The sequence below is a fragment of the Doryrhamphus excisus genome, chromosome 9 (assembly GCF_030265055.1).
Source record: "Doryrhamphus excisus isolate RoL2022-K1 chromosome 9, RoL_Dexc_1.0, whole genome shotgun sequence".
Lineage (NCBI taxonomy): Eukaryota > Metazoa > Chordata > Actinopteri > Syngnathiformes > Syngnathidae > Doryrhamphus > Doryrhamphus excisus.
In genome coordinates, this window is record NC_080474.1 from 5,526,222 (window position 1) to 5,544,174 (window position 17,953).

The following is a 17,953-nucleotide window of genomic DNA, read 5'->3' on the forward strand; positions in this document are numbered from 1 at the left end:
ATTATAATAATAATAATAATTGTTTGTTAATTATGTTAATTATATAATTATTTCCTTTGGTTTTAGTCTACAAATGAAACCGTGGCTGTGTTCGAAACCGCATACTTACCTACTACTCATACTAACTATTTGAGTATGTAGTGTGTCTACACTCGCAGTATGCGATTTTTGAGTATGCGAGAAGTTCACCAGAAATGTTGAGTATGTATCATTAGCTTACTACTCACACTCTAATTACCCAGGATGCAACGTGAAAAAAAAAAAACATTGCAGGATATATTGTGAGTTGTTTTTTTGCCAAATTTTGCCAAACTAAATTGTAAGCAGTTGGTATTTGGACACATAAATGGCACACTCGGGATCTAAATGGCCACTTTCTCGCCTGATTTAAAAAAAAAAATCTCAATAAAGTGATGTATTTACAGAGTTTAGCGCTAAAGTGAAGATTTCGGCTCGGGTAAGAGCGCAATGCATTATGGGTTATTATGTAATACGCTGTACTGTAAACGCTTTGCTTAATGTCTGATGGATTGGGTATGCAGTATGGAGTGTGGATAGTATGGGCATGGATGTATGTAGTAGTAAGTATGCGGTTTCGAACACAGCCTGTGCATGTTTTCAAGCAATCCAATGATTAAACAAAAAATAATTACTCGTAAAATGAACACCTTAATGCAATCTTACCATAACTCCAAACATCACTCTGATGAGTAAACTTTCGGTAGTGAATACACTCCAGGGCCATCCATTTAATGGGCATCTGTCAAGAAGAACAGTCACTTCAAACATACAATATTCAACGGGATTGTCTGTTCTGATGGAGATGATTGGCAAATGCTCTCAAATCTCAAAATGGCCTAAAGTGTAATTTGCAGTTAAAGTTAATAATCATTAATTGTTAAATATTGCAGAAACAAAAAGAGCATTGATGTCGTATTATGTTTATGAATCTCACTGCAGTCATGTAACTGACTTTGTGTACGTGCATGCTCCCCTGTCTCTGCTGCCTGCAAAAGCCAGAATCCATTACCCAGCTGTTGCTGATTAGCTACAAGGTGCAACATGACCTCGCGTCTAGCTGCGTTTCTGACCTCCTTGCTCCTCTTTCCAGCTACGGACGGCTACCGTCCTCCCATCTCGGCTTGCAGTCTAACTCGCAAGCCAACCACAAAAAAAAAAAAAAAAAAAAATGACAACAATTTGATATTCTTAGCTGCCAACTCTGTGGAATATTCTTCCACCATTTAGGAGGTTTGTTGAAAATGCCTTTTTCAGGAAACACTTAAATAAACCTGTGTTTTGTTTTTTTTTATAAATATGTTTACTTGTGAATCCTTAACTTGATCCTTCCTTTATGCAGCAGTTATCAGTCATGTTCACATTTTGTAGTTTTGTTTTCAATTTTTCACACTTTTTTTGGAAGCTCGACCTTTTTTGGCCCCATGGCGGCTTATTGAATAGTCACACTCATGAGTCAGTTAGCTTTTTTTTTAGGCACTCAATTCAGCAGAATGATGCAGTACAGAGCATATGGACTTGTTAAGTGCAATATTGTTCAGTCACAGAGACAGACAGTTTTTGTAGAACAACAGATTATACAAAAACTAGCGTGTTTAAAAACAGAGGTTTGACTTTAAATACATCGTACATTTGTGACCTATCTGCTTTTCATTTGTAAATCTTAGAAATAACAGTAACATTGCTTCCTCTGTACTTTTTGCAGTCAGGCTTACACTGGTCTGTGTCTGCTTTACATGAGGTAAAAAAAAGTAACCGCTTTTGGGGGTTTTGGGACCCCCCCAAAAGGTTGGAAATATATTGTTCTAAGAGATTACTTATCAATTGACTTTCAAGGTTATCATCCTTCTACCACGTGGGACTACTTAGTGGGTTTAAATATGACATGTGCAGGTCATGTTTGATGACATTGTTGTTAAATTACCTTGCATAAATAACAAATGTTTAACTGCAATTTACCTTGCCTCCATCTGCATTATATTCCTTCTCATTAACATCGAGCAGGCGGGCCAAGCCAAAGTCGGTGATCTTGATATGGTTGGGGGATTTCACCAGGACATTGCGAGCTGCCAGATCCCTGTGGACCAGCCTACGCTCCTCCAGATACATCATCCCCTGCAACACACAAGCACACGTGTACATTTGCTTTAATTGAACTCATTTATATGTAATATCCATTCAACATGTACCGGCAGTGACCTGCACAAATAAACACACGCAAGACTGACTCTTGTTCAACATCACCGTCTGTCTTTACCGTCCTCATCACTGTAATGCGCTACCACCATCAAGACCCCATTAGGTTCTTCATAATTATTGTTGTAATCATCATTACTACCACACTGTTATTTTCCTGCAAGTTCTCATCAATCAACAAACCAGCTGTGGAAAAGCCCTTTTTATTGTGAAACAACAACAGCATCCATAAGCATCAACCCAGAACAGGATTTTTAATTATAGCAGAATCCATGAGAACAAGAAACCCATTTCAATGACTTTTATTTATGAACAAATCAAAAATCCATCTAGTCTTACGGTGTCCCTGCTAAGACTTTAATTACAAATTCTAATGTACCTAAAAAGGTCAACGGCCAGAGAATAAAGTTGATATTCTCAATTTAGATGAAGTTGCCCCTGGGTTCATGTTTGTTTTATGACTCAAACATAGTTCATATTTGTTGCCACATTTATCAGCAAACATACTTTAAAACCCTCATAACAGCCCACATACTTACAAATATTATGCCACTCTCGATGTTTAGTGTGAAACAAAATGCAAACTTAATAATAATCATTATCAAGTAGGGTGACCGTAGGTTGATTACCAAAAACAAGGACACACTGAGGTGTGAGCAAATCAAATGATACGCAAGGTTTATACTATATACTCATCTTTACATTTATATTACCTAATGTACTACGTATAATCATAAAAATATGGCGTTTAAGATAGTTTACTGAGTAGGGGAGTAGAATGGGTGACGGTGACGTTGGGGGTTCAGACTTGAGTTTTAGCTTGTTGTGAGTTATGCCTGCAAAAAACAGTAGCCGGTCTTATTATCATTATTATTATGAATATTCTGATGATTATTATTGTGCCTGTTGTGAGATAATTAAAACTTGTGAGATAATAAAAGCCTGTTTCTGCAATCAACTCTACTGCTTGTCTCCTCAAACACTTACGGATACCTTGTGACCAATGTAGACGTACATTCACAATTTGAATTATCTTCATAAGGGCTTTATGTATTTTATTTAATTCAGTCATTGTGATGCTTGAAAATTCTCATTATAGGCAAAAAAAATACATTTTGTCAATTTTTTCATTAATTGTAGGCTATGGCTGTATTCAACCACAAAGGAGCATGATTAATTTATGAATATATGATTGGAAAACTATGATAATTATACTGTAAAATTCAAACCATGGTGTGGCGAGGGACGACTGTATTATAGAATACAGTTGGTTCCATAGCTGACCGCATTAAATTAATTTCTGAAATCAATGATAATTTTCATTGTTGAAGCATAGGAAACATGTTTAGGTCTTTCTGTGTTTATTTTTAACATTATTAGAGCCCTGTAGATATGTTACCCTTTTACACTCTAATTATTCATTGTTTACATCGCAGTACATCTCTTATGCTTATGCTCTTTGCCCAGCATTAACAATTGTTATGTGAATACCTCACTAGGGTAGCTGGTATGCTGGAGCCTATACCAGTTGTCTTTGGGTGAGAAGCAGTATTCACCCTGGACTGGTCGCCAGCCAATCACAGGGCACATATAGACAAATAACTATTCACACTCACACTCACACTCATACCTATGGAGATTAAATGTTATGTGTCATGACATTTTACAAGGAATTGATAATACCAATTGTGCATTACAACAAAAGTATGGGAAGAAGAAGGGAACTTACAGGATGTAAAAAGTGCAACTCTGATACAACAAAGAATAACTGGACCCACTTCCTTTTAGACAGGAACGAAAAACAGTCCTGTTGTGAAGACTAACAAATTGGATTTACTTGAATGAAAGGAATTATGGATGAAGGAGGAGTGCCGGTGGTGGGGGGGAGTTGAGCAGGAACAGCCTAAGAAGTGGGATTACATTACTGAAGCTACAATCACACATTTTGTTCTCTTGAAGGAGCAAACATGTGGTCTCACTCAGTATACACACAATGAGGATACAACCATACTGATGTATGAAGAAAAGGAAGCAAGTTGCACAAAAGATACTTGATGTCCTCCACGTGGGGCGAGACCTGACTCCCAACTCAAAGAGTGCAATCAATCCATTTCCGACTGAGAACCACGGCCTCAAATTTGGAAGTGTTGAGTCTCATAGTGGGAAATTCACACTCTCTCCTCCTAGCCCAGTAAACGCTGAAGGTCACAGCCTGATGAGGCCTTCAGGATCACATCATCTGTGAATAGCAGAGACAAGATCCAAAACCTCCCAAACTAAAACCCATTGGTGCCTTTGCTGTGCCTGCCAATTCTATACATAAAATTTATGAACAGACTCTTTGACAGAGGGCAGCCTTGGCAGAGGTCATCATTCACAGGGAACAGGGTCGACTTACTGCTCTAAGGCAATATCCGCATATCTGATTCTGGTAATAAAACCAATATCAAGCATCTCTAAATATAACTGTACTGTATGTATTGTCAAATGGGTTTGCAGTATCCTGTAAGTCACTAACATAGTAGTAGTCATACCAAATGTCTTCCATAACAAGCAAGTTTTTTTTTCCATTTCAGCAAAATGTGTGAGAGCAAATTTTAATTAATAAGCAAAACGTGTGTCGATTTTCTTCACGGTTAATCTCTCATCGCCTGCAGCGGCCAAAACACAACTGTCTCAAAGTATATCAAGGTTCTGCTCGAGGAAAAAGTCAGCAGATCACCTGTGTCGGGGAATTAATCCTCCGGGGACTGCTCCAAATGTCAGTGCAGAGATAATTCTTTCTGTGTCACCGAAGTAGACAAACCACAGTGCGTAGAAACAGACAGATTATCAATAGACCGACATTGTCACTCTTGATCTCTACTGCTGGTCTGTCCGTAGATAGACATATTACTGTGAGAAAAATAGCATCTATCAGACAATGTGTACTGCTGTCTGATGCTTCAAATTGACAGGAATTATACACTCAGACAATGAGTCACAAATTCGACCTTTAATTTAAGTATTGTGTAAAAGTCTAACTGGGCATACACTGTACGCCTTATAGTGAGGGAGTGGTGTGTTTTTGGAAACAGAACAAATCGATGGTTGACAAAAGTCAGTGGATTCAAAATCAGAAGAGAAGGCATTCAAGGGGCGGGCTGTCCACCGTCTGAATGAGTCGTATAAACACAGGAAGCCGAGTAATCATAGCCTTAACTGTCAATGAAGATCAAAGATTTTTTTACTGAATCAGCGCAATTCATCGTAACAGAGCAGCTAAGCGTATTTCAGGGTCAAAATGTGACCCATGTACGAAAAATTTGCATTTCTGTATTTTACTGCTCACTGTGGCTTAGCAAATAAAAAATGTTTTAGAATGAAAAAAAAAGATTAATTTTGCTAAATTTTTTTTTTTTTTTAATATTTTATGCCGAAAATTTCATTTAAGGCACGAGTTTCAAAATTCAGTGTAAAAATAAACATTCAGCTTTTAAAATTCATAATAAAATCTATGCAAATAAATTCAACATTTTAAAATACACATATACGTACACTTATACATATATATACACAAAAAAGAATGAATTGTGACTCAGAGCCTGCCAATCAGGTGTAAAGTCTTATTCAGTTTAACAAATTGAAATCCAAATATTCAGTGAAATGAATTTGGTAGGAAAGAAAAAAAAATAACTTTCATAACAGGGTTTCAATGCATATAAAATTGCATTTTGAGAATTTATGGGGTAAACACGTCACGCTCAAATGGATGACGGATGACATGACATGACATCCTGTGATGTTTCATTCCCCTGCACACTGAAACTAAGAGGCTCATGTGTAAATGTGCAGAACTGCAATGTGACAGTGTCTTCAATTTTTGTTTTATTTAAAGATTAATAAGCATATGCTGATAATTCGGCATCCAAAGGTTCGTAATTGCAGAAAAGTAGGAGCCATTGCAGACATGACGTTTCATGTAACCTAGGAGGAAAAACAACACAATCTGCAGGCTTGAGCCAGCTGGAGATCACACCTCCAGATGAACACTGCCTTTCAATCCACGGGGATCAAGTAAAGCCACACCACATAGCAGAAAAAGAAGAAATATCGCGGCTTTGAATCGTGCCTCACATTTTTACCTGGATGTCATAAAAGTGTAAAAACAGGATTTCCCCCTCTGAAGGTAGACTATTGCTCCATACTTTTTGTGCAGGTTGCTTTTTGTCAAAAAAAAAAAAAACAAAAACAAAAACAAAAAAATGCCAAACAAACATTAAAAAGCAATTGTAATGTTGCAAATCTTTTTTTGGTGGGGGCGAGAGGGTACAATTTATGCTGTGATCTAACGTCATGGTTGATTATGCTTATTGCGCAGTCACTCGGAACAAAACTAGGCTAAACAATATTTTCCTCCAATGTGTTTTGTGAAGACAGATGAGGCGGTGAATGACAAAGGGCTGGAGATCAAATCAATAGGAGGAGAGAGTGGCGAGGTGGTGCCCATTCTTCACCACCTGGCACTTCCCATTGCAGTTAATTCTGACAAGAAAATAAATACACAGAGGAAGCTGTCAAGACGCTCAAGCAGCACGCTCACCGAAATGTATAATCAAGCGATTCATCCCCGATGGTACGTGATTCATGAGGAAACACTTCTAATGAGATTGAACACTCTCAGTGAGCGTGTATACTGCTGGTGAGACCTCTAGTCTTCATGGCGAAGTTGATTTTTTGTCTTATATGGAATTTATTGACTTGATCTATTGTATTTTTTGTATGTAATTGGAGGGCAATGGTTTAAGCATAGTATGAGATATGAGACTTAATGAGCCTGAGGGGAAATTAAAAGTGAAGAACCTTTTTTGGATAGAGAAATCCACATCGCTTAAGAGCAAAAAGCTTGTGCATCAACGTTATGGCTGTCGCAGTTCGGACATTCATTCATTCATTTTCTACCGCTTTTCCTCACAAGGATCGCGGGGGTGCTGGAGCCTATCCCAGCTGTCTTTGGGCTGGAGGCAAGGTGCACCCTGGACTGGTCGCCAGCCAATCACAGGGCACATATAGACAAACAACCATTCACACTCACATTCATACCTATGGACAATTTGGAATTAACCTAGCACAGGTGTCTCAAACACGCGGCCCGTGGGCCATATGTGGCCTGCAGGACACTAGTTTGAGGCCCCCGCCTTGATATGAAAGTTTAATGTTAGTGCGGCCCGCGCAAGTTTGATATGGATGCTGTATGGTATCATGTACCCAGAAAAAATTATTACGTTTGATTAATGTTCATGTTAAAGGTTAAATAACTGTTAATAGTTATCCTCCCTATCCGTGTGGAAGTGGTAAGTTTTTGGCTATTTAAGTTTAAAAGAAATAACTTGAAGGCACATATAGACAAACAACCATTCACACTCACATTCATACCTATGGACAATTTGGAGTGGCCAATTAACCTAGCATGTTTTTGGAATGTGGGAGGAAACCGGAGTACCCGGAGAAAACCCACGCATGCATGGGGAGAACATGCAAATTCCACACAGAGATGGCCGAGGCTGGAATTGAACCCTGGTCTCCTTGCTGTGAGGTCTGCGCGCTAACCACTCGACCGTTCCCATAATTTCCGGTGCACAAAAGTTGACCTCATCAAATCTCCTCTAAAGTATGTAAACAAATATGGGTAGCATGTAGCAAACTAGCTTGCACATTCCATCCATCCATTTTCTAGATATACCGCCTAACCTCAGTAGGAAAGTAACCATGTGGACGTCTGTTAAAATGATGCTATTTTCATATATCGGGTGCATTTTCAATCTTATACATGTTTGTTACGTAGATGACTTTTCCTTTTCAATCTTGCATTGGAGTTGGACATGACGACTTTGAATGTAAGTCCCAGCCTTTAAAACGTATAGATTGGAGCTTCAGGCCAACATAAAAGATATATAGGATATAAATTCACCTAAATATCAATTGGAGATCAAATTTAATTAAAGTATGATGGTGCGAAATATGTACATTTTGGCCGAGAATTACTGTGCACATGCAATTTGTAGTGTGCTGCTGCAGTGTTGAAGCTACATAGTGGCCAGGGGTGGCCGTGAACACTCCAATTACCATCTAGACCAGGGGTGCTCATTAAGTCGATCGCGAGCTACCGGTCGATCGCGGAGGTGGTACTGGTCGATCGCGGCGTGACATTAAAAAAATATCATCCCAGCATCAATGCCGTCACTTGATTGATATACAGGGCAGCCATTCAGATGACAACAGAATGTTGCCTTTCGGGTGACCAATCAAATCAAACAACGTCTCTAAGTGCAGCAGAACTTACGATGTCAGCCTATCATCCATCCCCGTTACTTGATTGACATACAGGACAACCAATCAGATGACAACTGAATTTTGACCTTTAGGTCACCGCTCATGCGTAAACAATGATGCAAAGTGCTAAGCTAGTCGGCGAATTGCGAGATTTTAAAGCCCTCGCTAAAGTTTATGGTCACTAAAATGAGTGAAGGAGCTGGACCAAGTAAAAAGGCAAAAAACATATCACTTCCATACGGATATGGAATATTATACAGATATTGTGATACGGATATTATCCATGACTGATAAACGTTTGGAAGTGTGCTTGAGGCTGGCTATCAGCAGCTACTGTCCGGACTATGCATCCCTGGCTGGTTCAATTCAGTGCAAGTCATCAAAGTAAACTCAGGTAATTACAAAAATTTTAATAGTTAATTATGTGTGTTTTGCAATATTGGCTCATTTGGTTATGTAAGGTACATCAACATACATTGTACGTACAAATAATCCTCAATACATTTGAAAATAAATAGATGTTTTGCATTTTTGTAGTGGGTAGATCATTTTGACTCGGTCATTTTAAAAGTAGCTCGCATGCTGAAAAAGTGTGAGCACCCCTGATCTAGACATTTTAGGTATCAACTTATTTCCACCCCTATGTGAGCAATGGTCTCACTTTGGCCACCCGAATGAAACATTTCTAGCTCCGCCACCGCTGCTGCACTAATAGCCCGAGGCATTCATGAAAATTATGACACAACTTCTCTGATGTTTTACACTGTTGTACAATGTTGTTGACAGCTTCACAACACAGGTATTATTATGCACTCCTATTACCAGGAGATATGCCATGTCACACATATTGGTATCTGATATCAGTATCAGAAATTGAGATTTGGATGGTATCGGTTATCGTCAAAAATCCAGTATTGGACATCCCTAATAATAATATTTATCAAAAGCCTTGAAAAGGAAACACCAAACAAATGATTGATTTCTGTTGACTTGCTTGGGATTTGATAGATGTTTCAGTATGATTAAATCATGACTATCCCTTAATGGAGGTTTGTGGCACCAGTGCAACATTTGCCTGATGTAGTTCATGCTTAATGAATGCCTTGGATATAAAAAGATCCCAGTGGGCACGGGAGAGGGTGAATCATTGTTTGAGGAATGAGGTGGGACAAATCAGACCAACGTGGAGGAGAAACAGAAAGGATTACACAATACTGATGAAAGCAGTATGCTTTCATTTCATTTTGAACTACCATGTCAGAATGAATTTGGAGAATGACGCTCGGGGACAGCTTGGATATGAAACATTTGTATGTGAGCAGACTGGGTAAGCAGTAACTGTGAGGGGGAGACCCGGCGTATATACATTTATTCTCTCTGATGCATGCTAAATGCAGCCAACATTAGCAAACCTACAGCACACAGGATGTTCTGGTGTTCAAATTGACACAGTCGTCAACAATTTGGAATTACAAACAGTCAAACCTCGCTTTTGGAACGTCCCAGTTTTCAAGCACCGACATTTTAGCTCAGTTCTTCGTCTTAGGTTAAGTACCTAGGATCATCAGTTCAGAACAATAAAGATTGTGAAAAGGAGGTGAAGAAGCATGTGCAGGCAGGATGGAACGGGTGGAAAAAAGTTGTCAGGCGTGATGTGTGATAGAAGAAATTCATCTAAAATGAAAGGAAAGGTATACAAAACTATGGTGAGACCAGCCATGTTGTTTGGTCTAGAGACAGTGCCAATGAGGAAAAGACAGGAAGCAGAACTGGAGGTAGCAGAAATGAGGATGCTGAGGTTCACATTGGGAGTGACCAGGATGGATAGGATCAGGAACGAGTACATCAGAAGGATATTACACGTTACAGACCTTGGAGTAAAGTCAGAGAGGCCAGATTGAGATGGTTCGGACATGTCCAGAGGAGAGATAGTGATAGTGGTAGTTTATGGATGTAGTGAAGGAGGACATGAGGGTAGTTGTTGTGAGAGAGACAGATGCAAGAGACAGGGTGGGATGGAGGTGATTGATTTGCTGTGGCAACCCCTGAAGGGAAAAGCCCAAAGAGAAAGAAGTTTGGTTCTCCGACACAGTCGCAGTTCCAAAATATTGCATGTAACAAGCGGTTGTAATTTACGTTTTGGTACGTTGAAACGTGTGGTACTAATAGACATGTAGACCACTCCCAGCATTGCTTGTCTTGGATCACACACCCGACACCAAATCTTGTGATACAATCCTTTGGTATCTAACGAGGCATCAATGACAATGTTACATAAACTAGTCTGTTTGCCACATCAAAAATAACACGACTGAAGAATCATTGTTGGGTTTTTGGCTTCAATAAAAGTTCAATGTCATAATGTTTAATTTATCCATTTCGAATTTATCAATTTTCAAATTCTCAAATGAGAAAAAAATGCGGTACTTGGGTATTTAAGATACTTAGTAGAGTTAGTGCCATTTAATAACTAATCAGAACATCTGGTCTTATGATTCTCTGCAGGGTTGTTGCTCCCATGGAAGGTTGGAAACATGAAGCATCGGGTCAAACGAAAGACAAGCTTCCCTGTATAATGAAGCTTTGCTAAAAGTTCAATGAGGACGATGCCTTCCTTCTGAGTTCCCTGATGGGAATTCCTGTCTTATTTGACCAAGATTGACCTGTTATTTTTGGATTTTCCCACGCTGTCAAAAACTTGGCATTCACAATTGTGATGTCACTCTCTTGTCCAATCACCTTTCAGCCTGTGTACTTGGAGCCTATGATTCTCTGGGGTCTGCCCTTTGAATTACAAAGCACCTCTGCGATTCTCGTTCAGATTCCCCATGTTGAACCGTTCCCCAGTTGGTTCTAGGAATCAATTTGAAGGATGATTTAATGCATCCAGTGTTTTTTTTTTTTTGCTCTGACCTTTTAAATGTGTCTCTTAAACAAACTGCATTAAAGCGGTAAATCAATCTTGCCCTTGAGGTCTCCTTTTTAAGAAATGGATAAAACATGTAAAATGTTGAGTTTCCTGTTTGGCACAAAAATAAATATCTCAACTGTGAAACTAGCGAATGTACGACCACAATACCAGATAAGGCTGAGGAAAACATAACCTTCTTGGCAGAGGAAATGAAGACCAAAAAAAGAGAAAGGATGAATGCCGGAGTGCACAGGAGGATTTGATGGTTTATGTGTTTGGTTCAGACATAGATTGTGTGATCCAGACATGTTTTGTGGCAAGTTACCACTGCTCTGTTTCTAGTGCCAGTATGATGGTGTTGCCAGGCCCCTGCAGACACATTTGGGATCAGGTGGCAAATTCAAATCATCCACCATCAACATGACCTTGTCTTGGAAGTGCCTGTTCGAACCCGGTGTGATAAATATAAAAATGTCACTCCTCATTTCTGGGGGCAGGAAGAAAAAAAATACATTTCCAGAACACAGGAAATCAAGGTCAGGGAATGAATAACTTTACATTATTAATTTGTTTCAAAAGGACCAACAAAAATCAAAATGATTTTTCATCATTTTTGTGAAACTTTTGGCACTGGAAAATTTTCTTTGGTGGCACAAAATACAAAATCCACGGATGATAGCGTACAGGGCAAATTAACTATTTTGTCGTGCGGAATATTGTACAAAATCTAAGGTAAAGTTTTGATAGAAACCAAATCATATGAAAAATGGGATGCGAGAAAGCCAAGGTTAGACTGTATTTATCAAATAATTCCATATTTATGCTTTGGATAAGGTATATTCAGCATCTCTCTTCGAAGAGCTCCACTTTGGTCTCAACCGAAGATCACAAACCTTCCCAAAACCAAAACTTATTCACTGGAAAATTTCACAAGCCTCGTCATAAATATATGTTTATACAGTAAACTTCGGATATATCGGACTCGGATATATCGGAAATTCGCTCACAACGGACAGATAAAAAAGAACCAATTTTTCTGTAATGCATTTCCAATAAAAATTCATTGCATATATCGGATTTTTTATAACGGATTTCGCCTATTTCGGACAAAATCTCCAGTCCCGTTCCAATGCATTTCCATTAAATTTCCCTCGCATATATCGGATGGCCGCATCGTGGCGCTCCGATTCGCCGAATCGTGACAGGCCGCTATTTTTTGCAGCGTTGCCTGCGCGTCCAGGCACATTGGAAACAGTCAAGGAAGTGCCTTTTTATAACGGATAAAATCCGATTTACGCATATACCGGATATAAATCCGATATATGCGTAAAACGGACATTTTCCGGTATACGCATATAACGGATTTCGCTTATATCGGACAAAACCAGTGGGAACAATTGAATCCGATATATCCGAGGTTTACTGTAGTCATAATAACGCATTAGCCTATGCATTTCTGCTAAGATACACATTCATGTCAGGCTGACTTGCTATCTGGGCATGTAAGTCTGCCCTTCATCATCTCTGCCCCTCACAGAACAAAAAACTTGTCTTGTCTCATGCCTATTTTTGGAGCTTCAAGCACATTTTCTCTTGACAGGCATGGTGGCTTATGCCTTCTTGAACAAGGGAACTTTCCACAATCTATTATGCCTAAGTGTTTTATTATTGTTTTTCCTGGTGCCTGTGTTCCCAGCTCATTATTGGGCTCCAGCCACATAATTCAGGTCTGATTGCTCACCTTCCTCAAAATAATTTATGTTTGTCATCCTTGTGTGTGTCTCTTGATTGTCCATATAAACCTCATCTGAGCATCAATGTGAAGCTATATCTATTTGTTGATTCATATACATCTGACATAACCTGAGAGAAAAGATATTCTGGTTACGTGACATTCTTAATCGCATTGGTTTCACGTTGGGTGTCTGGATTACAGCAGCTCACAGCTCAGGCTATATAAATCAGGCACTGACGAAGGTTGACGACCGTAAGAGAGCAGCTATTTACAGCTGTTCTAATTTCTTCTAGAGACAGGACTGCACCCTCGTTGCTGAGCCATCCGCCTTCTCACGTTGAAGTGTAGGCAGTTATCTTTGTTTGTTCCTTCCATTGAGACAGCATGGAGATTGCTTAACGTTGTCTGTAACTAGGCGAGTGAATTGATACACATCTCTCTCATGAGAATTCACTGTACGTGGTTACACATTTGGCTTCAACTGGGAATGCAAAAATGTTCAAAGTGTGGCAGGAAGCGACACGTCACTATCCACATGTTCGACAAATGATACATAATCAGGGTTTTTGTCCTTTTTAGTAGTACAGTAAACCTCGGATATATCGAATTCAATTGTTCCCACTGGTTTTGTCCGATATAAGCGAAATCCGTTATATGCGTATACCGGAAAATGTCCGTTTTACGCATATATCGGATTTATATCCGGTATATGCGTAAATCGGATTTTATCCGTTATAAAAAGGCACTTCCTTGACTATGTTTCCAATGTACCTGGACGCGCAGGCAACGCTGCAAACGCTGCAAATGACGTCGTATAGCGGCCTGTCACGATTCGGCGAATCAGAATGCCACGATGTGGCCATCCGATATATGCGAGGGAAATTTAATGGAAATGCATTGGAACGGGACTGGAGATTTTGTCCGAAATAGGCGGAATCCGTTATAAAAAATCCGATATATGCAATGAATTTTTATTGGAAATGCATTACAGAAAAATTGGTTCTTTTTTATCTGTCCGTTGTGAGCGAATTTCCGATATATCCGAGTCCGATATATCCGAGGTTTACTGTATCTGACATAACACACCGCTAAGCTCAATAGTCAGGGTCTGTGACTATATGTGACTAATATTCAAGACACAATTTGCACCTTATATAGAGCATATACAATAAGAACACAAGTATAAATCATTGGTTTTTATAAAAATACTATCCCTGAAAGAGGAAATTTGCCGGAAAATTTTAATTGAAACATGCATTGCGATTTCATTTCCCACCAATTAACCATTAACAGCGCTCCATAGCTCAAGAAAATTTGGCCAAATGTCAATTATGTTCACCCATCAGTACTATAGACTTATTTTTTCCATTCATCACGTGCACGGCTCTCTCAGCTTTGCTTATTGTGAGTTTGTTTTGTGCCCAGAGGTTCAGTAAATAATACCTGTATCTCTCTTGAATACAAGAAGTGCATGAATGCGAACATGTACATCTAATACAATGTATGGTTGGCATGCTGCAGGCGATAGTGAAGTAAACCTGGGAGTGGCTGAGGTCTGGACGTGAGAATAAATATTCTACAACTTCCTCCTCAGAGCCTTGGGATGTGTCGCCATGTACGTGCCTGAATAGAGAAGCGCGGAGTGTGTTAGGCCTTTGCAATTTTTTTGATGTTTGCTGACAATAACGTATTTCAAACTTGCCAAACCGACCTTTCAATCAAGCGAAATGAACAGGCCGTGTTTCCAGCAGTGTTGTTTCATATGTTAGGCGATGCACTGCAAAAACAACTTTAAGCTGCAGCAATTCAACAGAGCATCGCAGGGGAGTTAAAACAAACAGATGCACATTTTATCCATGTATATGGATCTGCACAAACACAGTATCGGTATCGATCTGTGTAAGAGGCACCTGAACACAATCAAGTCATTAGTCATTGAAATGCACATTTATGAACTCATCCCAGAAGAAGTAATGCCAGTTATGAATATGAGAGATCCCTGCCAAGAACATTCAATCATTACATTCCATCTAAACTAGGGGTGTCCAAACATTTTCCACCAAAGGCCACAAACTCAACATTAAAGGATGCAAGGGGAACTTGGATATTTTGGAAACCAACACATGCCAAGAAGTTATACAGTCAATTCTGGCGAGTATAAGCCACACCGAACTATAAAAGTCATAGTCATAAAGTCATGAAATGGTATATTGTGGTGTGCACGAGTCTGCGAGGACCAGGCTCTTTAACTCACAATGAGCTTGTCAACCAATTACACAATCAGTCTGACTCACAGTGTCATCTTACAAAGAACGCTAAACCCGTCACAAAACAACTTAGCACTCAAAAGGTATACTAAGAAATATTCATAGAAATACCAATAGGAGTTTAAATTAAAAAAAAAGTTTTTCCATATTGCATTGTGTGAGCAAAGCATTTCATTGGAGGAGAAGTGACATAGAAAATGGATGGCTCTGCAATGCTGCCTCCGTCCGCCAAAGGAGTCTCGAGCCCAGAGGGAGGCTGACATCATTGCAGTGCCCCAGCAGGCACCAATTAATGTTTTGCTCAGCCACTTCATTAAAACTCATATTGGTAATTGTTTGTATATTTCTTATTATTACATCTTTTGAGTGTTAAATAGTTCTGAAGTAAAGATTAGATTAGCCCTAAATTAGCTGCACCGCTGGCTCAAAGTTTAATTAAAAAAAAATACCGGTTCATACACTGGAATTACAGTTCATAGTTCCAAAAAAGTTGGTGGACAGGCATATGAACTCTGAAGTATTAACTTTGGTCTTTATTATGTTTTTCACATTTTTGCTGTTGTTTTTTAATATTCCAAATAATTCAACTCCCCTCTTAAATAATTCCATAAATGTTCATGTCATAATATTATGACTTAATTTTGACTTTATTCCCATAGTATAGACTTCTGCTTCTTAATGTTCTTAACTTAATCTTTTAAATCTATGCTACAAAAATGAAATTATTTTCCCTCAATTATGAGTTTATACCCATAAAATTGTGACTTTTTTCCTTGTATATAATAATAGAATAATAACAGTAAATGCTCATGAAAAATCTCTTAATGACAGCAACCCTGCACATTATTTATTCAGAATTAACAGCCCAGCAAATTTGCAGACTTTTGTTTAAAAAAAAAACAGTATTTAATTTTTTGTGAAAAGAGTGTAAAAATCATTCACCCTAAATTGGGTGATAATAGCGATAAAATGTACAGTATACGTCACTGTTGAAAAAATGTTTGTCTTTGTTTTTCCATCAAGTGTTGAGATTTCACACTTTGTTCAGCTGAATGTACCATGGCTGCTGTGAGATGGAAAAGTGAGACATAAAAAGTACACATAACTTACACATAACCTGATTCATCTCAGTTCTTATGGCAAGATCCCACACGCCTTTCCGAGAGCCTACGTTTCCAGGCTGTGGCCTACACAGTGGCACAAATCAACAAGTGCACATATAGATCTATGCTCGCAAAGACCAGCTTTGGCATGTCTGTTGGGAAATAAATATAAAATTACTGAGTGATGCTGCCGTGTGATGACAGGTGAGGGGAGCAAACATAGGGCAAAGGTTTGACATGAAAATAAGGTGGATGTCAGCACAGATATCTGATAGCATGGGAGGAAAAAACTAACAAAAAAACACCCATACAGTAAAACTTTGTTTTTCTACAAAAATTTTGCCAAAATTATTCCTTGTTTTTTGTTTTTACACTGAGTCCCGGTTATTGTATTATATTGTGCATTTCAAATTCTTTTATTTGCCCCGCACTGTATCATTCTGTGGAATCACGTATTCGAACAAAGTGTTATATGCATTGATAATTTACTGTCCGTGCATTTTTTTTTACTGAGTACGACTGTTAAATATCCAGCCATGAGGCGAAAGAGTGCAGGCAATTTGATAAAGAATGTAAGAAACCATATTTCGTTCAAAGTTGGCGTCCCTTCCCCTTAACCTTCTCCATTCCTCACCATCTTCACCAACAAAAGTCTTCAATAAAGGTACAAGCTATCTTAAGTCATCATTTATAATCATTTTTGCATTGTTTTCTGAATTGCAATATATAAATATTCTCTATAAAATATATTTTATGTGACTATTTTTGGGGGTCAAGAGCAGGTTAATCAGATTTACATTATTTCCTCTTGGAAAAATTTCTTATTAATTTTTTTCCAAAAGGTCTGACGAACTCTAAAATGTACGAAAATGGAAGCATGTCGTTCAGGAGTAATTTCTGCATAGCGTACGCCTCATATGAAAGAGAATATATTTCAGAAATTACACAGTTTGGGTTGGACATATTCCAGTTGGTGGAGACATCAAATATGGAAACTCCACAAGAATTCATGGCTTGAATATGCAAACAAAATGATGAAATGGCTACTGGACGTATTTCAACATTCACAAAAAGTGCCTCAGCACTGTGTTTAAAAAAAAAGAAGTGGCATTTAAGAAAGTGCCTGCAATAGCTGGCAGTTGGATGGCTTATCACAGCAGTCCATATGACGAAGCTTCGTGCCTCATTAAGGACACAAAAACAGACACACCAATGTTTGCTACAACATAAGACACTTAATTGATTCACAGTGTAGTCTCCTTGCCGAATGCTCAGAGGCAAATGCAAAAAAAAAAAGCAGAGTCGTCAGTGAAATAAACAAAAGTGGGGCAACAGACATATTCGGATAAGAATGGAAGTGAGCTGATATTGTTAGTGGGGAGATGGAGGTGTGTATGGAGTAAAAACCAAG

At 38.7% G+C, this 17,953-nt stretch overlaps 1 protein-coding gene across 2 annotated transcripts in view; it reads right to left on the reverse strand.

Moving 5' to 3' along the window:
• The window catches only part of LOC131135575 (receptor tyrosine-protein kinase erbB-4-like), a 283,365-nt gene that overhangs the window by 18,086 nt on the left and 247,326 nt on the right, over positions 1 to 17,953 (reverse strand). For both annotated transcript variants that reach the window (XM_058081635.1, XM_058081636.1), the window contains exons 21-22: positions 1,978 to 2,133; positions 685 to 760 (exon numbers count right to left, since the gene is read on the reverse strand). In XM_058081635.1, coding sequence (XP_057937618.1) covers positions 685 to 760; positions 1,978 to 2,133 — 232 coding nt within the window. The remainder of the gene's footprint in view (positions 1 to 684; positions 761 to 1,977; positions 2,134 to 17,953) is intronic.